Here is a 22749-nt window from a genome sequence, read left to right as displayed (position 1 = left end):
TCTCTCTCTCCCTCCCTCCTTCCCTGCTGCGCGCGCAGCTTTTGTTCTTTTGTTTCTTCCACCTCTCTAGCTCGGGAGGCGTCTCGCTTCCCGGGGGCCGCTCTCTCTCTCTCTCCTCCCTGTCACTCTCCCTGGTGCGTGCGCAGCTTTTGTTCTATTGCTTCCTCCTCTTTCCCAGCTCGGCAGGCGCCTCTCTCCTCTCTCTCTCTCTCTCGCTCTCTCCCTGCTGCGCGCGCAGCTTTTGTTCTGTTGCCGCCTCCTCATCCTGTTCCCCAGCTCGGGAGGCGTCTCTTCCCGGGGGCCGCTCTCTCGCTCTCTCTCGCTCTCTCCCTGCTGCGCGCGCAGCTTTCGCGCTGTCCCCTCCCCCTTGAATGCTGGTCCCGCGCGCGCGGCCGAGCACCGGAGCTTCCCTCAGAGCAGCGGCGGCGGCGGTGTTGGCGCCATGACGGCGGAGGAGCGCGGGGCTGAAGAGATGAGCGCGGCGGAGGCGGCGGCGGCGGCGGCCTCGGAGGGCCTGGACATCACCGCCAAGTGCGACGGCGGCGTCCTCAAGGTGGGCGGAGGCGGCCGCAGGGCCCGCCTGGCCTCAGCCTCCCCTCTCGCCGCTTCCCTCCTCCTCTTCCTCGAGGGCGGCCTCCCCTGCGAGGCCTCGCGGGGGCCGCAGCGCTAGAAGCCCCGCCGGTCTGAGCCTTCAGGCCTCAAGGAAACCCCCACCCCCACCAAAGGCCAAGGCCGCATTGGGGGGGGGGGGCTGCGGCCCGTTGGAGGGCTATGGGGGATAATGGGAGGAGCATGGGGGCGGTGGGGCTATTAGGGGGCGGGTGGTGGGTTGTTAGGGGCGGTGGGAGGAATATTGGGGCTATGGAGGGTAGTGGGGGTTTTGGGGTGTGGGGGGGCTATTGGGCAGTGGAAGGTCTGTTGGCAGTAGGGGGGGCTATTTATTTGATTCAGTTTATCAAATTGAATCAAATTGGGGTAGTGGGGGCTATTGGGGACGGTGGGAGGAGTATTGGGACGGTGGGGGGCTATTAGGGGTAGTGGGGGCTATTAGGTAGTGGGGGCCATTGGGTACTATGTGCTATTAGGGGTAGTGGGGGCTATTAGGGTGTGGGGGTAGTATGACGTACTTGGGGCTATTAGGGACAGTGGGAGGAATGTTGGGGTTACTGGGGGCTATTAGGAGGTAGTAGGGGCAATAACCAATAGTGGGGGCTATTAGGATGTAGTGGGAGGAGTTTTAGGGATAGTGGGAGCTATTGGAATGTGGGGGGGGCTATTAGGGTGTGGGGGGATAGTAGGACGTAGTAGGGGCTATTAGGGACAGTGGGGGGGCTAATGTGAGGCAGTGGGGGGCTATTAGAGGGGAGGGGGAGCAGGAGGTGGCCAGGCCTCCCAGCCTTCACGTCCCCCCCCCCCTTTTCTCTCTTCCTGGACAGAAGGAAAGTGGCCCTTTGGTGCTCCTCCTGCTCAGGACTGGCCAGTTCTCGTTTTGCGCCCCCAAGGTCGCTAAGTGGGAGCTCCAGCCTCTCTCCTGGTTTGGCTTTGGTTTTGCCCGCCGGTAGAGCGTGGCTTTCGGGCACGGCCTCAGATGGCCTCTGCTTCCTTCTCTCCCTGGCAGGTGGTCAAGAAAGAAGGGACGGGCACCGAATGCCCCATGATAGGGGACAAAGTGACCGTCCACTACACTGGATGGCTCTTGGATGGCTCCAAGTTTGACTCCAGCCGGGACCGAAAGGACAAATTCTCCTTCGATTTTGGAAAAGGTGACGTCTCCCTTGACTTCTCTGAAGTGGATAACGGTTCTCTCTCCTCAATTTTCTACTTATCCCACATACATATTTGCATACATACATATACATATTTGTGTAGGTAGCTCAAAAAGGGATGATGTGGCTTAGTGGCTAAGATGCTGAGCTTGTCTATCAAAAAGATTGGCAGTTCGGTGGTTCGAATCCCTAGCGCCGCATAATGGAGTGAGCTCCCGTTACTTGTCCCAGCTTCTGCCAACCTAGCAGTTCGAAAGCACGTAAAAAATGCAAGTAGAAAAATAGGAACCACCTTTGGTGGGAAGGGAACAGCGTTCCATGCGCCTTCGGGGTTGAGTCATGCCGGCCACATGACCACGGAGACGTCTTCGGACAGCGCTGGCTCTTCGGCTTTGAAATGGAGATGAGCACCGCCCCCTAGAGTCGGGAATGACTAGCGTATATGTGCGAGGGGAACCTTTACCTTTAACAATTCCTGAAGGGCGACACTCTTACCTTGGTAGCTGCACTGCTTTTTAACAATCCTCTCGGGAACTAAGCTTCGAGTGACCTTGTCCTCTATTTTTCTTTGTGCTTAGGTGAGGTGATCAAAGCATGGGACATCGCAGTGGGGACCATGAAGATCGGGGAACTTTGCCAGATTATCTGCAAACCGGAATATGCCTACGGCACTGCCGGCAGCCCCCCTAAGATACCTGCTAATGCCACCCTGTTTTTTGAGGTAGGTTTCAGGCCATGTGCTTTGACTCGCAGAAGATGGGCACATGGATGAAGGGAAGCTCTGCCTGCTATGTCTCCCCACAGACACCCCACCACCAATCTGTTTGCTGTTCCACAGCCACTTGGGATATTGTTCAGACAGTGAGGAGGTTGGGGAGGAACCTGGGCCAGTCCTGGAGTCTGGGGAAGGCTCTGATGAGGGCTCTGTGTTGGAGGCAGAGAGGGGGCCACGGCCGTATGCCAGTTATCAGCTGCCTTCAGAGTCAGACATCAGTGAGGCAGATGAACAGCTGGAGCCTGTTCCCAGTGTGCCCGTGCATAGAGTTGCCAGAGGAAGGGAACAGCTAAGGAATGGGCAGACTCGGGAGTAAGGCCACAGGTGGACAGAAGACCATTAGTTCGCTTGATTGGTTCATGACTCTCCGAGACTCCTTGCTAAGTTTTGCAGATATCGGCCTGTCAGCTCTCCAAGCCAGAGAAGGTCTGTGACTGTAAATCCTCCCTCGAAAGACTTTGCTGGAGGTGAAGGAGCAGAATTCACAGTCAATTAATAAAAGGGGTTTTTGTTGGGACAAGGAGTTTGTTTCATGCTCTTGGGAAGCCTCCGTCAGGATAGATATACAGGTAGTCCTCAACTTACAACAGTTTGTTTAGTTGCCGTTCAAAGTTACAACAGCACTCTAAAAAGGGACTTAGGACCGTTTTTCACACTTAACGACCGTTGCAGCATCCCTGTGGTCGAGGGGTTTACAATTTGGATGCTTGGCAACTGACTCACATTTATGACTGTTGCAGTGTCCCGTGGTTCTGTGTGTGTCTCGTGATCCCCTTTTGGGTCCTTCTGACAAGCAGAGTCAACCAAGAAGCCAGATTCACTTAACAACGATGTTACTCATTTAAGAACTGTGGTGATTCGCTTAACAAACATGGCGAGAAAAGCTGTAAAATGGGGCAAAACTCAATGAATTCATCACTTAGCAACAATATTTTTGGACTTCTTTCTGGTCGTAAGTCGAGGACTTCCTTTCTTCCTTTCCCTCAGCTTCCTCCTGGGCCCAGGGTAAACTCGGTTCAGTGTTTCTTTATCTCAGTGCTGTCTCCTTGCAGGGACCCCGCCTCATGTTATACAGGTAGTCCTCAACTTACAACAGCACTGAAAAAGGACTTCCCAATGGACATGTGATCAAAATCCAGACGCTTGGCAACTGACTCCTGTTTACGACGGTTGCCTTGTCTTTGGAGGGTCATGTGATACCTCCTTTTGCGACCTTCCAATCAGTCAAGGGGGAAAATCCCATTCATTTTACCACTGTGTTATTCACGGGAGAAGGGCGGTAATGGGACAAACATTGCTGAACTAAAGTCTTGCTGAACAACAGAAACTTTGGGCTCCGTGGTGGCCGTAAGTCAAGGACCACCTACAGTCCCTGAGTACAAAGGTTTGAAGCCAACGGGAAAAAAGAAACGATTCTGTGCTAAGGAATCTTCTACTTAAATCTTTAGCTACTGTATTTTTCAGAGGATAAGACGCACCCCCCCCCCCCCAAGAGCATGGAAATATTGGTGCGTCTTATACACCGAATACAGCCATTTTTGGCCTCCCCAAACCCTGCCCCCGCATCCCTTTTTTGCAAAAATGGGCCATGTTTTGCAAAAAACAGGCGTTTTTGCCTTCCCCCAGTCCCCAGGAGCACTCTGAAGGCTTCAGCAGGGCTGGGGGGAAGGCAAAAACGCTCCTGTTTTTGTGAAAAACACCTCCATTTTCTGGCCATTTTTCGCAAAAGCAAGGGCATTTTTGTCCCCCCTCCCCGCAGCCCTGCCGAAGCCTGCAGAGTGCTTCTGAGGGCTGGGGAGGACAAAAGCTTTTTTTTTCCTTACATCTTTGAAATCTTGGTGCGTCTTATACACCGGTGTGTCGTATAGTCTGAAAAATATGGTACTTTTTTTCTTTAGTCATTTTAAGTGTGCTCACCTTGCTTTTCGTGCTTGTCTTTATTTCAATCCAAATCTGATCCCCTCCTCAGTATAATGACGCCTCCCCTTGGCGCTAAACAAGCCTCTGGTTTCTTCTTCCAGATAGAACTGTTTGAGTTCAAGGGAAAAGACTTGACCGATGATGAAGACGGGGGAATAATTCGGCGGATCCGAAAGAAAGGAGAAGGCTATTCCAAACCCAACGAGGGAGCCTTTGTAGAGAGTGAGTAGCAGAAGAGCTGGGATTACATAAACCAGGGGGTGGGGAATGATGGCACCTTTATGACCTGTGGACCTCAACTCCCAGAATTCCTGAGCCAGCATTCTTGAGCATGACTGACTCAGGAATTCTGGGAGTTGAAATCCACAAGTCACGAAGGGGCCATAATTCCCCACCTTGGACTTAAACACATGCTGGATTGTTAATATGGATTTCAAGGCCCGTGTGACAGGGTGGCAGACGGCCTGCGGGGCCTCATCTCTGTAGAGTGTTGTGTTGAAACACAGGTAGTCCTCGACTTATGACCACAATTGAGCCCAAAACCTCTGTTGTTAAGTGAGACTTTTATTGAGCAAATTTTGCCCCTCCCTTTTACGACCTTCCTTGCCAACGTTGTTAAGGGAATCCCTGCAGTTGATAAGTTGGTGACGCGGTTGTTAAGCGAATCCGCCTTTCCCTTTGACTCTGCATGTGAGATCACCTGGCAACAAATCACCTGCCGTGTCTCATTCCTAGATGCCACCATCATGCCTGGCTCCACAACTGGTCCTTGACTCTCTCATCTTTCAGAGTGGGCCTGCAATTCCCAGGTATGATGGTGGCATCATGGCCTGCTTTCTTAGCTGCTTAGGGTCTGAGTGTTGTACCCCTCCAGCAGCCACCAGAGCTGGCAGCAGATTCAGACAGTGAGGAGGTTGGGGAGGAACCTGGGACAGTCCTGGGGGCCGAGGAAAGCTCAGACGAGGGCTCTGCATCAGAGGCAGAGAGGGAGCCAGAGCCATATGCCAGTTATGAGTCAGAGTCAGACATCAGTGGGGCAGAAGAACAACTGGAGCCTGTTCCCAGTGTGCGCATGTGCAGAGTTGCCAGAAGAAAAGAACAACTCAGAAATCAGGGTCGATTTGGGAGTAAAGTCACAGGTGGAAGGTGATTGGCCCCTCCCATAGGATATAAAAGAGAAGCGAAAGAGGAGTGGGCATTTGCAGGAAACAATTTGTTCGGTTGTTAGATTTGTTTCAGGAGTGTGAAGATCTGTCCAAGTCTCTGTGCCAATTCTTTCCTTGCACAGTGTTTGGACAATATTTACATGGCAGCTTTCCAAGCTAGATAAGGTCTGTGGTCAGAAATATTCCTTTGAAAGACTGCTTGCCAGGCCTTGGCTGAAGGTGAATGAGAGGAATTCACATTCGTTTAATAAAAGGGTTTTTGTCAGGACCAGGACTCTGCCTCGGGCTTTTTGGGGAAGCCGAGATCAGAATACCTGCAATCTGCCCAGCTCGGTTCCCACAGGTCTGCAACCTGGTGTGTGTGTGTGTGTGTGTGTGTTTGTGTTGGGGACCCCGGCTCTACAAAGAGAACTTCAGCAACCGGTTCTAAATACCTGCTGGTTTTTTTTAATGCCAGTCGAGATTGAAGGTCGGCACGAAGATCGCGTGTTTGACAAACGAGAGTTACGGTTTGAAGTAGGAGAGGCGGAAAACTACGACCTCCCTCCCGGCGTGGACAAAACGCTACAGAAAATGGAGAAGCTGGAAGAGGCTGTGGTTTATCTCAAGCCCAGGTGAGCCTTTTGCCCTCAAATGGTCTCAGCCGAGTGGTGGCGACTCTCGGGATGAAATGATGGGTTGGGGTGAGATGGGGGTCTGTGCGTCAGATGCTCTTCAGGGAGAAATATTTTGCTCCTCAACCCTCCCGTGTCTCTTACAGCTACGGCTTTGGAAGTGTCGGGAAACCAAAGTTTCAAATCCCGCCAGATGCCGACTTGCAATACGAAATCAAGCTCAAAAGCTTTGAAAAGGTAACGTAAGGGAGCACTTATACAAAGGCAGACAGGAGGGGAGGGGGAATGGCCTTACGTAACAGGCGTGCTTAATTTTTTGGGAATTTCAGCACACTTACCGTACTTTTTGGAGTATAAGATGCACCTTCTCCCCCCCCTCCCCAAAGAGTGTGGAAATGTTGGTGTGTCTTATACACCGAATACCTCCATTTTTGGCCTCCCGAAAAAACGCCCCCACATCCCATTTTTGCAAAAAGAGGTGTTTATTTCTGCCCCCAACCCCCAGCAGCACTCTACAGGCTTCAGCAGGGCTGGGGAAGGAAAAATGCTCCTGTGTTTGCTAAAATTGAGCCATTTTCCACAAAAACAGGCATTTTTTCCTTCTCCTTTAGCCCTGCTGAACCCTGCAGAGTGCTCCTGGGGGGGCTGGGGAGGACAATTTTTTTTCTTACTTATCTCTTTGAAATTTTGGTGCGTCATAGTCTGAAAAATACGGTACTTTTTACTGAACTTTATTTGTTTTCGAAACGTACAATTACAAGTTGTGGTCTAACACACTGCATGTTTTTTTTTAATGCAATATGTTTAATATTTAAAGATGTTCGTCTTAATCTCCCTCATCCCATCAAGTTTTTAAGTTTCGGACAAATGAAATGGTTTGCGCAATTGGATTGTCCCCTCTTTCCCCCCGACTTCTGCTTGGTGTTATCACGCTGCCCGTATTCATTTACTATATTTATAATTTATTTATAATTTATTCATTGGTATTATCGCACTGCCCATATTTATTTATTCATTTAATTTGTGTGGCTGAACCATCTCCCCTAAGTGACTTTGCATATGGTGAGCGTCAGAGGTGGTATTGAGCAGGTTCTGACCAGTTCTGGAGAACCGGTAGCGGAAATTTTGAGTACTTCAGAGAATCGGTAAATACCACCTCTGGCTGGCCACGCCCCCATCTATTCTCTGCCTCCCTAGTCTCACCTGGTCTGGAGGAAATGGGGATTTTGCAGTAACCTTCCCATGCCACGCCCACCAAGCCACGCCTACCGAACCGGCAGTAAAAACTTTTGAATCCCACCACTGGTGAGCGTGCTTAAAATGCTACGATAAAAATGCAGAATGTAAAATGAAAAGTAACCCTCAAGAATAAAATGGAAAACGGGCCCCTGAGGATAATCAGCAATATTTTAGCGCCTGACCCCCATACATGGGAGAAAAGCTGGGTGGGAAAGACCACCTGGAAGCTTCCGGTCTGTCTCTGACCTGAGGATTTCTGTCCATGGGAATAACTGCTTAGGACTTGTCTAAACCTGTTGTTACTGGTTCTCCCTGACTCTCGGTGTTCCAGTTTCGCATTGCAATCTGGAGTGATGTGGTTGCTTTCTCCCAAAGTTCCCACGGCTTTTAACCGTCGGATCAGGTCCTCGCTGTTGCTAAATCTAATGTAGGAGCACCGCTTCCCCCTTCTAGAAGGCCAAATTGACATCAAAGAGTCTGCAGTTGTGGGTGGAGTTGATTTCCCCATAGATCCCTGCAGGTTGAAATCTCCTTTGATTCTTAGATCCCATTATTGTGTCCCGTCAGCAGGGCTGGCAGCACAGTTGGACAGTGAGGAGGTTGGGGAAGAAGATGGGCCAGTCCTGGAGTCTGGGGAAGGCTCTGATGGGGGCATCAGAGAGGCAGAGGAACAGCTGGAGCCTGTTCCCAGTGTGCGCATGCGCACAGTTGCCAGAAGAAGGGAAGAGCTAAAGAACAGGGGTAGACTTGAGAGTAAGGCCGCAGGTGGGCGATGAATGGCCCCTCCCATAGGGAACAAAAGGGGAGCGAAGGGGGAGTGGAGTTTGCAGGAGACAAATTAGTTCGTTCGTTAAGATTCGTTTCAGGAGTGTGAAGATCTGTCCTTGAATCCCGGAGACTCTGTGCCTAGAGTCTTTCCTTGCACAGCACCTCATTTGGGAAAATATTTACATGGCAGCTTTCCAAGCTAGATAAGGTCTGTGGTCAGAAATTCACCTTTGAAAGACTGCTTGCCAGGCCTTGGCTGAAGGTGAAGGAGAGGAATTCACACTCGTTTAATAAAAAGGGTTTTGTCGGGACCAGGACTCTGCCTCGTGCTTTTTGGGGAAGCCTCGGTCAGAACACCCATCTCCCGGTCTAGCTAAAGGCCAAAACAAGAACGCCTAAATGAATTTCTCATTCTAGTTGTCTGTGCGTGCGTGTGTGCGTGCTCTTTAACGTTGCTAAGGGCCATTGTGTGCTTGCCTGTGTTGCCTGTGGAAAGTGCATGCCCAGATCCTCTTCCCCTAAACTCTCCACTTATTAATGATGGGCTTCCTTCAACAATGACTGTGGCTGAGCTGGCTCTTTTTTTGTGTTCCCGCAGGCAAAAGAGCCCTGGGAGATGAACACCCAAGAGAAGCTGGAACAAGGCGCCATTGCAAAAGAAAAGGGCACCCAGTATTTCAAAGTAGGTGTCTTGCAGGGCTCTTAGCCCTGGGCTGCCCTGTAGAAACGGGGGAGTTTTCTTCAGTGCCACAGAATGCTAAAAGGTCCAGGCGAGTGCAGAAGAAGCCGAGTGAACCTGCTTTTCTGCTTCCTCATCCAATTATTGGAGAGAAGGCTGGATACATAGAGAGAGAGATAGATAGAGAGATAGATAGATAGATACAGAGATATTGATAGATGATAGGTAGATAGATAGATAGCTTGATAGATACAGAGATATAGGTAGGTAGGTAGGTAGGTAGAGATAGATAGATAGATGATAGATAGATAGATAGATAGATAGATAGATAGATAGATAGATAGATAGATGATAGATAGATAGATGATAGATGATAGATAGATAGATAGATAGATGATAGATAGATAGATAGATAGATAGATGATAGATAGATAGATGATAGATGATAGATAGATAGATAGATAGATAGATAGATAGATAGATAACATAGATAGATAGATAGATAGATAGATAGATGATAGATAGATAGATGATAGATAGATAGATAGATAGATAGATAGATAGATAGATGATAGATAGATAGATAGATAGATGATAGATAGATAGATGATAGATGATAGATAGATAGATAGATAGATAGATAGATAGATAGATAGATAGATAGATAGATAGATAGATAGATAGATAGATACCCTGTTTCCCTGAAAATAAGACACCCCCCTTCCCGGATAATAAACCCAATCAGGCTTTTGAGAGCATGAGCTAAAATAAGCCCTCCCTGAAAACATTGCAACATATCAGCAGCCATGAGGTGACGGCGTTCGCTGCCTCCTGCACCTCAAAAATAATAAGACCTCCCCCAAAATAAGGCCACATGCTTATTTTTGGGGGGGGGGGGTGTCAAAAGAAAATAAATCTTATTAAGACTTTACTAAAAATAAGAATTCTTTATTGGCCAAGTGTGATTGGACACACAAGGAATTTGTCTTTAGTGCAGATGCTCTCAGTGTACATAAAAAGAGAAGATACGTTCATCAAGAATCATAAGGTACGGAACTTAATGATAGTCACAGGGTACAAATAAGCAATCAGGAAACAATATCAATATAAATCGTAAGGATACAAGCGACAAAGTTACAGTCCTGCAGTCATAAGTGGGAGGAGATGGGTGATAGGAACGATAAGAAGATTAATAGTAATAGTAATGCAGCCTCAGTGAATAGTTTAGACAGTGGTGAGGGAATTATTTGTTTAGCAGAGTGATGGCGTTCGGGAAAAAATTGTCCTTGTGTCTAGTTGTCTTGGTGTGCAGTGCTCTATAGCGTCATTTTGAGGGTAGGAGTTGAAACAATTTATGTCCAGGATGTGAGGAGTCTGTAGATATTTTTACACCCTCTTTTTGACTCATGCAGTGTCCAGGTCCTCCATGGAAGGCAGGTAGGCAGCCATTGTTTTTTCTGCAGTTCTGATTCTCCTCTGAAGTCCGTGTCTGTCTTGTTGGGTTGCAGAGCCAAACCAGACAGTTATGGAGGCTGCAAATGAGAGACTCAATCCTTCCTCTGTACAACTGAACAATAAGTTATTTTCTACTTATTTTAGGCATAAGGGATTAGGAAAGCACACCCTGTACCCAGAAATAGAAACAAAAACTGAAATTTGTTATTTAAAGCAGGCAAGAATCATGGAAGCCATTAAATCCAGTCCCCAACCACACCATCCCCCACCCCCACCCTGAATCCAAATTAAAGCATTTGCAACCGCTGTCTCTATCAGTGGGAGATCATTTTTGTGAGCTCATCCCTCTGGGTCAGTCCTTCCCTTGTCAAACTTGCCGCCTGGCCACCAGAATGTTTTTTCTTTTAACTTTCCACGGGAATCTGCTTTCCTGGAATTCAGATCCATCGCTCCGTGTCCTGAACTCTGGACCCAGGGGGAAAAGAAGAACCTTAACTGCCCTCCAAGCAGGCCTATCATCCAGCGGTCACTCACATTCAGCCTCCCTTTGTAGGTCTGGTGGCAAAGTCTCCTCTCCTTTTGCCCGTCTCCAATTCCTCTAAATCCATGATGGCGAACCCTGTGGCACGCAGAGGCCTCTCTGCTGACACATGAGCCGCTCCCCCAGCTGAGCTCCACCATGCATGCGCGCCAGGGTCTCTGCAGCAGCGGGTGTTGTTTAATCAAAATGCAGTTAAAACACTATACAAGCCATCGAGAATATATATACATCCAACAGGAACAGGAAGTACCTCAAGGAGGAGATAGAAGTAAATCCTAGACAGGCAGGAAATGCATCACTGAACAATGGAGATGGACGCTGGAGAGGAATAAAGCTGCACACAAGGTGGACATGACACCTGTAACAGTGTAGGCATTCAGGGGGGAGCGTGGGAGGGCGCCCCCATTTTTGATCCCAGGAGGCTTCAGGGAGGCCTGCTAGCCCCAAAATGGGGCACGGGGGGGGTGCGGTTTGTGCATGCATGCGCGCGGAGGGGGCGGGACGCACGGGATCTGTCATGCACGCACGTGCACTTTTGGCACGTGAGGGGAAAAAGGTTAGCCATAATTGCTCTAAATCCTTCTTCCCAAGGCCAGAGGGCTCAGGACTACATGCAGCCGCTATCGCTGCGGGATCAGATTAAATCCGAATAAAGAAGAGGAATCATTTCCAGCGATTTGGGAAGCATTTCTGGTTGCCCCAGGTTGCGCCACGCCCTGGCCTTTCCCATCATCAATCCCAGCTCCAAGTGATTTTCTGCAGGCAGGAATGCCTTGTCCCGTTAACTCTGCATTCGAGTTCTCTTCCTTAGCGGGACGCCTTCCGGTTTCTCTTTGGGATTTCTACCCAAATCCAACCCAAATAAATGTGGACTCTATGTCTTTCCTCTTCACCTATTCCTCCAATTCTGACGTTTGCAAATCTGATCTGCCTTTTCCTCCGGCCTGTCTTTCAAATCATGAATAAGCATGACCGAGCAGGAGGGGCTGGAAATATTATCTTTGGGAGACCCCACTCCAAATGGACACCAAACATCAAAAGCGTCATCAAAAAAGCACAACAAAGAATGTTCTCTCTGCACCAACTCAGGAAGTGCAGACTGCCCAAGGAGCTGCTGATTCCACAAAAAACGTCGCTTCTGCGATCAGGACAGTGATATTTTGAAGCTGATCTGTGTTCGAGAGCACTCTGGAAGCTAAAGAGACTTCCAGAATATTCTGGAACTTGTGAGAACTGTGCAGGATATACTGGATTTTGAACGTCATTACTAAAGACAATATAGCAAAAACATTATGGCGGCTTGGCAGATCTAGCAAATCTACTCATTTCCCAACCCTTTTGAGTGGCTTTAACGGTCTTGGTGCATTTGCCTGTACAAGGAAAGGTAGTCCTCAACATATGACCACAATTAAGCCCAAAATGTCTGTTGTGAGCAAGGCATTGGTTAAGTGAGTTTTGCTCTGCATTAGAACCTGTTGTTAAGTGAATCCGTGCACCTGATAAGTTAGGGACCCAGTCATTAAGCGAATACGGTGCCCCCAGTGACTTTGCTGATCAAATGGTCGCAAAAGGTGATCGTCATGTGACCTTGGGACCCCGGCAGCTGTCATAAGCATGAATCAGTGATCAAGCACTGAAATTTAATCAGGGGGAATGCTAATAAAAATGGCCATCAATCACTTTTTTTCAGTGTCGTAACTTTGAACAGTCACTAAATGAACTTGTAAATCGAGGACTACCTGTATATATTGTTCTTTCTCCGGCTGCTTAACAAGATACAAATTTGGCCTCTATTTTTTTTTATTTTGCATGCGCGCACTGGCAAGCTGAGTTCAGCCTTTTTTAAAGCCATTTTTCACCCACCCCCAGGCTCCAGAGGCTTTATAGGAGCCTGGGGAGGGCGGAAAGAGCCCCCCCATCCCCTATGGAGGCTTCAGGAGGCTTCCCTGAAGGCTTCGGAGGGCAAAAAACTCCAGGGGAGGTGGGGGGGGGGGACGAGAGGCTGTTTTCACCCTCCCCAGGCTCCTATAAAGCCTCTGGAGCTTGGGGAGGGCGAAAAAAGCATGCAAAAAATGGGGGGGGGTTTGCATCTGTCATGCTTACATGCGCGCTGGGGTGTGTCGCAGATTGCATTATGGGTGCGGCACGCCCACACACTATCTCCCTGCGCTCCCCCCGCTTATGGCACGTGAACCAAGAAAGGTTTGCCATCGCTGATATAGGCTGTTTTTACCTATGATTTCGACGTAAGCAGTTGAAAAGGAAAATAGGTGTGCCTGGCATGTGTTTGGATGTATTTGCTGAGTGCAAGAGCATGAATGTTTAAGAAAAGAAACGTTTCAGGAATTGTTCTGGAACCCATTGTTGTGGCCTGCTAGATTCAGACAGTGAGGAGGTTGGGGAGGAAGATGGGCCAGTCCTGGAGTCTGGGGAAGGCTCTGAGGAGGGCTCTGCGTCAGAGGCAGAGGGGGGGGCCAGGGCCTTCTGACAGTTACCAGCTGCCTTCAGAGTCAGACATCAGTGAGGCAGAGGAACAGCTGGAGCCTGTTCCCAGTGTGCATATGCGCAGAGTTGCCAGACGAAGGGAACAGCTGAAGAGCAGGGGTGGACTTGGGAGTAAGGCCACAGGTGGACGATGAATGGCCCCTCCCAGAGGAAATAAAAGAGGAACCAAAGGGGAGTGGGGTTTGCAGAGACAATTAGTTCGCTTCATTGGTTCCTGACTCTCCCAGACTCCTTGCCAAGTGTTTTCTTGTATAGCATATCGGCCTGGCAGCTCTTCAAGCCTGCTAAGGTCTGTGGTTGTCAATTCACCCTTGAAAGACTGTTTGCCGGGACTTTGCTGGATGTGAATGAGAGGAATTCACAGTAGCCAAATAAAAAGGGGTTTTATTTTTCGCAACAAGGAGTCTGCTTCGTCATTTAGTGAAGCCTATGTCAGAACACCCACTTGCAATGGGTGGAAGGCAGGTGGGCCTTGCTTTAACCACCCTTCATTCCGCCGCTGTTGTGAATTTGTGATGGGTTGTGAATATGGTCCTTTGTGCACCTCCTGGGTGGTGGGGTGGGGGATTGGCCTTTGGGTTCCTTTGAATCTGACCACAAGCTTTGTTTTCCAGGAAGGGAAATACAAGCGAGCCACGTTACAGTATAAGAAAACCGTATCGTGGCTGGAGCATGAAACCGGCCTGTCGGATATGGAGAAAGCCCAATCCAGGAACCTGAGGCTAGCTGCCCATCTCAACCTGTCCATGTGCCATTTAAAGCTGAAAGAGTTTTCTCAGGTCTTGGAAAACTGCAATAAGGTAAATGGAGGAAATTCCTCTTTGGGATGTCCCGGATGAAATTATGTTTAATTCCTTGCAGTTTTGTTTTCTGAATCCATCCTGCCCACATCGGCAATGGGGGCCTTGGCCTTCGAGCGTCTGTCAAAACAGCTCTCCTTATACAATATGGGCATGTAATTATGTATATGTAACGGTGTTATGAGGATAGCTGAAAACTTGAATCCATCTTGCACTTTGGGAGGGGGGGAAGGAAACAAATGAAACTCGTATAAAGGTATACCTTTAAAAGGGAAATATGGAAAATAGTGGGGTTTTTTTTGGAATATAATTCTTAATGCCACTGATATTGAGTGGAGTTTGCTAAAAGGCGGAAATACACCACAGACTGGAAGGGAGATAGAGAGGAGAGAGGGAAGCAGAAGAGAGGAAAAGGGAAGGAGAAAGGGAAGGTGTGGAAAGAGGGGAGAGGAGAGGGAGAGAGCAAGGGGAAGTAGAGAAGAGAGAGATGGTAGAGGGAAGAAAGAAGGTAGGGAGGAGGAGAGAGGGAGAGGAGAAGAGTTGAAGATGAAATAGACTATAATATGGTGTATGGAAAGCAGAAGAGCAAATAAAAATTTACGAGGCTTGATGGCAAGAGGAATTGATATATTATTGAATATTCAAAAAATGTTTGTTAAGGTGTAATGGTATACTTTGGATTATATTATATGTATGTTAAAAAATAAAAAATAAAAAAACTTGAAAAAAAAAAACAGCTCTCCTTCCATCCTTTCAGGCCCTGGAATTGGACAGCAACAACGAGAAGGGCCTCTTCCGGCGAGGTGAGGCAAGGCTGGCCGTCAACGACTTTGAGTTGGCCCGAGCGGATTTCCAGAAGGTGCTGCAGCTCTACCCGAGCAACAAGGCGGCCAAAGCCCAGCTCCAGATCTCCCAGCAAAAGATCCGCCAGCAGCACGAAAGGGAGAAGAAAATGTACGCCAACATGTTCCAGAGACTGGCAGACAAAGAAACAAAGGTAAGTGTACTATTCTGTTCTTAGAACATAGAGAATAGAATAGAATAATGGAATGAAGAATTAGAATAGAAAATAAATATCAGAATTAAGAATAAAACAGAATAGGAATCGGAATATAGAATAGAATAGAATAGAATAATGGAATGAAGAATTAGAATAGAAAATAAATATCAGAATAAAGAATAAAACAGAATAGGAATCGGAATATAGAATAGAATAATGGAATGAAGAATTAGAATAGAAAATAAATATCAGAATAAAGAATAAAACAGAATCGGAATCGGAATATAGAATAGAATAGAATAATGGAATGAAGAATTAGAATAGAAAATAAATATCAGAATTAAGAATAAAACAGAATCGGAATGGGAATATAGAATAGAATAGAATAATGGAATGAAGAATTAGAATAGAAAATAAATATCAGAATAAAGAATAAAACAGAATCGGAATCGGAATATAGAATAGAATAGAATAATGGAATGAAGAATTAGAATAGAAAATAAATATCAGAATAAAGAATAAAACAGAATCGGAATCGGAATATAGAATAGAATAGAATAATGGAATGAAGAATTAGAATAGAAAATAAATATCAGAATAAAGAATAAAACAGAATCGGAATCGGAATATAGAATAGAATAGAATAATGGAATGAAGAATTAGAATAGAAAATAAATATCAGAATAAAGAATAAAACAGAATAGGAATCGGAATATAGAATAGAATAGAATAATGGAATGAAGAATTAGAATAGAAAATAAATATCAGAATAAAGAATAAAACAGAATCGGAATCGGAATATAGAATAGAATAGAATAATGGAATGAAGAATTAGAATAGAAAATAAATATCAGAATAAAGAATAAAACAGAATCGGAATCGGAATATAGAATAGAATAGAATAATGGAATGAAGAATTAGAATAGAAAATAAATATCAGAATAAAGAATAAAACAGAATAGGAATCGGAATATAGAATAGAATAGAATAATGGAATGAAGAATTAGAATAGAAAATAAATATCAGAATAAAGAATAAAACAGAATCGGAATCGGAATATAGAATAGAATAGAATAATGGAATGAAGAATTAGAATAGAAAATAAATATCAGAATAAAGAATAAAACAGAATAGGAATCGGAATATAGAATAGAATAGAATAATGGAATGAAGAATTAGAATAGAAAATAAATATCAGAATAAAGAATAAAACAGAATCGGAATCGGAATATAGAATAGAATAGAATAATGGAATGAAGAATTAGAATAGAAAATAAATATCAGAATAAAGAATAAAACAGAATCGGAATCGGAATATAGAATAGAATAGAATAATGGAATGAAGAATTAGAATAGAAAATAAATATCAGAATAAAGAATAAAACAGAATAGGAATCGGAATATAGAATAGAATAGAATAATGGAATGAAGAATTAGAATAGAAAATAAATATCAGAATAAAGAATAAAACAGAATCGGAATCGGAATATAGAATAGAATAGAATAATGGAATGAAGAATTAGAATAGAAAATAAATATCAGAATAAAGAATAAAACAGAATAGGAATCGGAATATAGAATAGAATAGAATAATGGAATGAAGAATTAGAATAGAAAATAAATATCAGAATAAAGAATAAAACAGAATCGGAATCGGAATATAGAATAGAATAGAGGAATGAAGAATTAGAATAGAAAATAAATATCAGAATAAAGAATAAAACAGAATCGGAATCGGAATATAGAATAGAATAGAATAATGGAATGAAGAATTAGAATAGAAAATAAATATCAGAATAAAGAATAAAACAGAATAGGAATCGGAATATAGAATAGAATAGAATAATGGAATGAAGAATTAGAATAGAAAATAAATATCAGAATAAAGAATAAAACAGAATAGGAATCGGAATATAGAATAGAATAGAATAATGGAATGAAGAATTAGAATAGAAAATAAATATCAGAATAAAGAATAAAACAGAATCGGAATCGGAATATAGAATAGAATAGAATAATGGAATGAAGAATTAGAATAGAAAATAAATATCAGAATAAAGAATAAAACAGAATCGGAATCGGAATATAGAATAGAATAGAATAATGGAATGAAGAATTAGAATAGAAAATAAATATCAGAATAAAGAATAAAACAGAATCGGAATCGGAATATAGAATAGAATAATGGAATGAATTAGAATAGAAAATAAATATCAGAATAAAGAATAAAACAGAATAGGAATCGGAATATAGAATAGAATAGAATAATGGAATGAAGAATTAGAATAGAACGGAGTATTGGAATAAAGTAGAGTAGAATAAAATAGAATAGAGACCAATTTCATTGTATTTATTTTGTACAATGACAAGAAAGGATATATGTATGTATGTATATATGTGTGTGTGGATGTATGTGTATGTACGTATGTATGCATGTATGTAGGATAGGACATACATACATACATACATACATACATACATACATACATAAAAGTCTCCATGATGGGTAGAACTAACTTGTATCTCAAGTAACCGCTAGTTAAGGCCCAGGACACGATTCACACGTTAAGGCCTGACGTGATCTTGGCTCTAATGCTGACCTCTGGTTTTGCCAGCTCAGTGTTCCTCCTGGTTCACCCCTCAGCATTGGCTTTGCTGCCCCCCCCCTTTTGTTTTGTGTTCTGACAAAGTCTTGAGGCACTCAGTGTTCACCCTGGCAACTAGGGTGGATAAAAATGGATGCTTTAAATTTTTTTTTCTTTTAATTGGATTTGTTACAATTTAATTTGTTTTTAGCATATTTATTTTAAAACGAGTCCTTAAAGAGCAGCTGTCATTTCAGATTTATCCTGGCAGTGCCTGTTAGCAGGCATCCACTCACCTGCTGCCGGCCACGTCCCTCACCTTGTGTCACTACCGCATTACCAACTGTCCCATTAAAGCAGGGATGTCCAAACTTGGGAACTTTAAGACTTGTGGACTTCAACTCCCAGAATTCCCCAGCCAGCACAGCTGGCTGGGGAATTCTGGGAGTTGAAGTCCACAAGTCTTAAAGTTCCCAAGTTTGGACACCCCTGCATTAAAGAGGACTGTCGGTGAGTCAACAACGGATCAGAGGAGGAGCTGCTGCGGGACAGAGATGATAGTTGCCCTTTAAAAATGATAATTTAAATCGAGTTCACTTAAATCAAGCCTTGTTACTAGCGATTTAAATCGACTTGATTTAAATCAAATCCACCCTGCTGGCCACTGCTCCTCAGCCCTTCCTTTGTTGCGAAGGACCAGCTTTTTCATCAGAGGCCGTTTAGTTGCAGAGGTCACCTCCAAGCAGGTTAATCAGTAAACTCGTTAATCAATCACCCATGCCCTGAACCAAAGCCAAAAAAAAGCTGCTTTGGAGTGTGTTGTGTGTGCCTGCCAGAGGCTTATATTTCCTGGGATTGCAAAGCTGCAGGAAAATACACAACTTTCATTAAGAAGGTGCCCTTTACCGAACTTGTGTACCATATTTTTTGGAGTATAAGACGCTCTGAAGTATAAGATGCACCTAGCTTTTGGGGAGGAAAACAAGGGGGGGGAAAATCTGCCTCCCAGCAATTTGCCTCCTTGCAACAAACAGCAAACGGTTCAGACGATATACACTGTTTGTGGTGTTAACATTTCAGACTATACTTGTACAGATGCTGTTAAAATTGATGTTGTTTCTGGAAATATACGTTATTTTCTGCTATTTAAAAGAAGAGACAATAGCACTGGGCCTCTTCAGATCAAGCATTTGTTTTAAAAAGCTTCTTCATTTTGTTAAGCTGTCTAGAACAATAATAAAACAGTCTTTAAAAAAATAAGTCTAATACTTTGAACATTATATAGGCATTTATAGTTATTGACTTACCTCCTTGCAGCAAACAGTCTGATTAGCACAAGAAAAAAAATCTGCCTCTGCCTCCCAGCAATTTGCCTCCTTGCAGCAGACAGCAAGTTTCACTTTCAATTTCAGCGCTGGCCTCCCAATAGTCGCCTCCGCAAGCCCCATTTTCTCAGTTTGCTGCAAGGAGATAAATTGCTGGGAGGCAGAGGCCAAAGGGTGGGGGGGCGGTGGATGGGCGGGGCTAAATTCGATGCATTAGAGACACTCAAATTTTTATCTTCTTTTATGGGAGAAAAAGGTGCTTATACTCTGAAAAATACGGTATTTTCCTGGCCTGGTCCCTTTCCCATCCCAGGAAATATGCCTCTCCCGTTTCTGACAGGAGTGAATGAACACACACACACACATATACTCCAAGTGCCAAAGACTTCTCACTTTGAAGTTCTCTTCTCCTCCTTTTTTCTCCAGCCGGAAGCCGATGCCGGATGCAAAGAAGAGGCCGACATGAAAGACAACAAGCAGAACGGCGTGGAGGAGAAAACAGAAGTCGACATAGAAATTTGAGGCTGAGAGTTGATGACCCGTTAGTTTTCTAAAAAAAACTGAAGAATTTCCAGTGAACTTAGACCTTTATTTTTCTATCTTGATTCGGTAAGGGGGGCGAAGGCTGAGGGCTATTTAGTGTCTATCCTAGGGGGGAAAAAATGGTGGCAGAACCAGAGACAAGTAACGTTTGATGTATTATTTATTCGGACATGCATCCTTACTCTTGTTGTTGTTGAGCTTGAAAAGTTCTGTTAGGGTCCCTTCTTTCCTATCAGTTTCCTCACCTCCCTGACATCCTTCTCAGGTTTCTAGCTTGGCCTAATCAAGTGTCACATTTTATTCCCCCTCCCTTCTTTACTCTCCCTCCCTTCCTATTTTTAAAGAAAGTTTTTATCTGCACATGCACACAGCTATTGCATGAGAGGCCTAAAGACAGAGAGAGCTCCCTTTCCTGCCGCAGCCTAACATCCTCTCTTCGGCTCTGCCGTCACGGATGCCCCAAGCAGGGCTGGCCACTTTTCTTGTCAAGGGCTCCTCTTCTCCAGGAGAGGAAAAGAAATAGAAAAACAAAAAACTTGAGCAGTAAACTCTAAAAGTCTGGAGGGTTAGTAGCCCTCGGACTGTTAAATGCAGATATTCCTCCCCCCTCAAGTTCGCTCAACATCAGCACCACCAGGTTGGATAAATGACCGCCTGCCAAGGGCATCCGCTAGCCGGAACTTTGGAATTAAGGGGACATAATCAAAAGTGCAGGCAAACAATATCTGGTCAGCCATAGTTGCAGGTCGCAAAAGCGTTGCTGCGGTGACATTCTTTCTGAAAGGAGGCCACCCACATGCCATAAGCTTTCAAACATCTGCCAGTTGGGAGAACATCCTTCTACACCAATGTGGTAGAACTGACCTGCAGCGTCTCTCCTGGGATGTCCCTATATCCCCCCCCCTCTCCATTTAGCACAGAAAGACCTAACCGAGAGGGATCAGGCATTCCCACTTGGACTGCACGGCCTTCCCTGTTTGTCTTCCGGGTTTCTGGCGCAAATGCACACGCAACAACCAGCTGTCCTTCACGCGCATGGCAGTGCCGAAAACCGATGTGCACATGCGGCCTAGGCAGCTGACCGTCTGGGCGCGCATGCTCGCTAAAACCCGGGAGTTTGACTTTCCCGGAGCACGATCCCTTCGCACGTGTGGCAGTGCCGAAAACTGGACTCCGCAGCTGATCGTTTTGCGCGTGCATGCACGTTAGAACCCGGAAGTTCAGCTTTCCCAGAGCCCGACAAGTGCCGAAAAGGTTCACCCTCACCGCAGTAGGACACTTGCCTACGTCCCCACAATTCCCTCGGGAGCCTGCCCTCAACTCCCGCCAACAGTTGAAGGCTTAACCACTTGTTCAGCCAGGTGGGGAGAAAGGGAGGTCAGAGTCCAGCAGGTCAAGAGGTCACTAAGGCGTGGGGGAAATCACTGGTTGGAATAAAAGCCTAATGCAGGTCAAGGAACGGAGCACAGAGATATAGTTTGGAGAGCTGATCAGAGCAGACGGGTGGGAAAGCGGGACCGGAATTTGCGCTCCCAGCTCAATTGGATTCTTGGAAAATGGGATATTCAGATAATTTGGAAGAAGGGCGTCAAACCTTGAGCGCAGGGCACCGTGCACAGCCTTGAAGGCTCTTTGTGAGGCTGTGCTTGGGTGAGGTTTGAAAGTTATCTTCCAAGTGGCCATTCCCCTGTCTTTAATGTTAGCTTGAGCTCTCTGGCTGTGACCTCCCAAGTATATTGCAACCCATCCATGCATTTTAGGAATGGTAGCGAGGTGTTGGGCCAAGGCAGTCAAGAGGCAGGTGTGGCTAGGCAGACCGAAGGCTGTGTGCATCAGTGGTGATGGCTTCTGAAAGAAAAGCAAACACAAGCGGAGTCATTATTTCATAATTGGCTTTTAAAAAAACAATGAATGCAACCCTGCTCTGTTTTGCCCATTATGCAGATTAAAACTGTATAATCTCTGCTTGCGTGTGTGTGGTTACTGGGGCGGGGAGACGGTTTTTGAAACTTGGCTTTCCGTAAATCCAAAGCACAAAGAAAAACGGGGAACGATTCCCTTCTCTTTTTAAGGCGCTGTTGCACCCCGGTTGCAGCCTTCCCGTGGATTTAGGGGACCTGCGCTAAACATGGAGGGGTGCTCATGGAATTCCACTCGATTGTAGAAGGAGGGGTGGATAAATTCGATGGGGAACGCAGTCCCTGTGGTTTCTTCTGCAGCACTCTGTGGTTAAATCGGGATCCAAAAAGACCTTGACAGACTTGAACAATGAGCAATATCCAACATGAAATTTAATGGGGAGAAAAAAACAAGGTTTTACACCTGGACAGGAAAAACCAAAGGTACAAAGTACAGATTAGGTGGAAGCTGGCTCAAAAAACGGTGAGGACCTCGGATCCCATAAAAACGAGCCAGCCCTGCGTGGCAGCAGCCAAGAAAACCTTAATACAATCCTTGGTTGTATAAACAAGAGGCATGGAATCAAAATCAAGTGAGATATTAGTACTGCTTTATAAAGCCTTAGTAAGGCCACACCTGGAGTACTGCATCCACTTTTGGTCTCCACATTACAAAAAAAGATGTTGAGATTTGGGGGGAAAAAGTGCAGAGAAGAGCAACTGATGATTAAAGGCCTGGAGACTAAAAGATGAATGGTTGCAGGAACTGGGCAGGGCCAGTCCAGAGAAAAGAAGGACTAGGGGTGACATCAGTCTTCCAGTATTTGAGGAGCCTCCCCAAAGAAGGGGGGGACAGTCTATTCTCCAAAGCACCAGAGGGCAGGGAGAAGCAACGGATGGAAACTAATCAAGGAGAGAAGGAACTTGGAATTAAAGGAGAAACTTCCTAATGGTTAGAACAGTTAACCAATGGAACAGCTTGCCACCAGAAGTTGTGGGTGCTTCATCAATGGAGCGGTCATGTTTATTGCTACTATTGTGATTTTGGAAAATAGAACCCAGACATCAACTGGCTTCAGGTGGCCCCCAAACTCCCGAACATACTGTATTTTTCAGTGTAAGATGTACCTTTTTCCCTCAAAAAAGAGAGTGAAAATCTGGGTACATCTT

General features: G+C 45.5%; 1 protein-coding gene across 1 annotated transcript; it reads left to right on the top strand.

The window, feature by feature from the left end:
* Positions 1-277: 277 nt before the first annotated feature.
* Positions 278-21646, top strand: FKBP4 (FKBP prolyl isomerase 4). The gene is made up of 10 exons (XM_081959017.1): positions 278-553; positions 1619-1763; positions 2345-2487; positions 4563-4683; positions 6085-6241; positions 6388-6478; positions 8847-8930; positions 14043-14228; positions 14986-15225; positions 19565-21646. The coding sequence occupies exons 1-10, from the start codon at positions 443-445 to the stop codon at positions 19658-19660; spliced, it is 1374 nt and encodes a 457-aa protein (XP_081815143.1). The 5' UTR covers positions 278-442; the 3' UTR covers positions 19661-21646.
* The last annotated feature ends 1103 nt before the right edge of the window (positions 21647-22749 follow it).

This window comes from Natrix helvetica (assembly GCF_964273705.1).
Source record: "Natrix helvetica genome assembly, chromosome: 7".
NCBI lineage: Eukaryota > Metazoa > Chordata > Lepidosauria > Squamata > Natricidae > Natrix > Natrix helvetica.
This window is presented reverse-complemented; position numbering and strand designations above follow the sequence as displayed.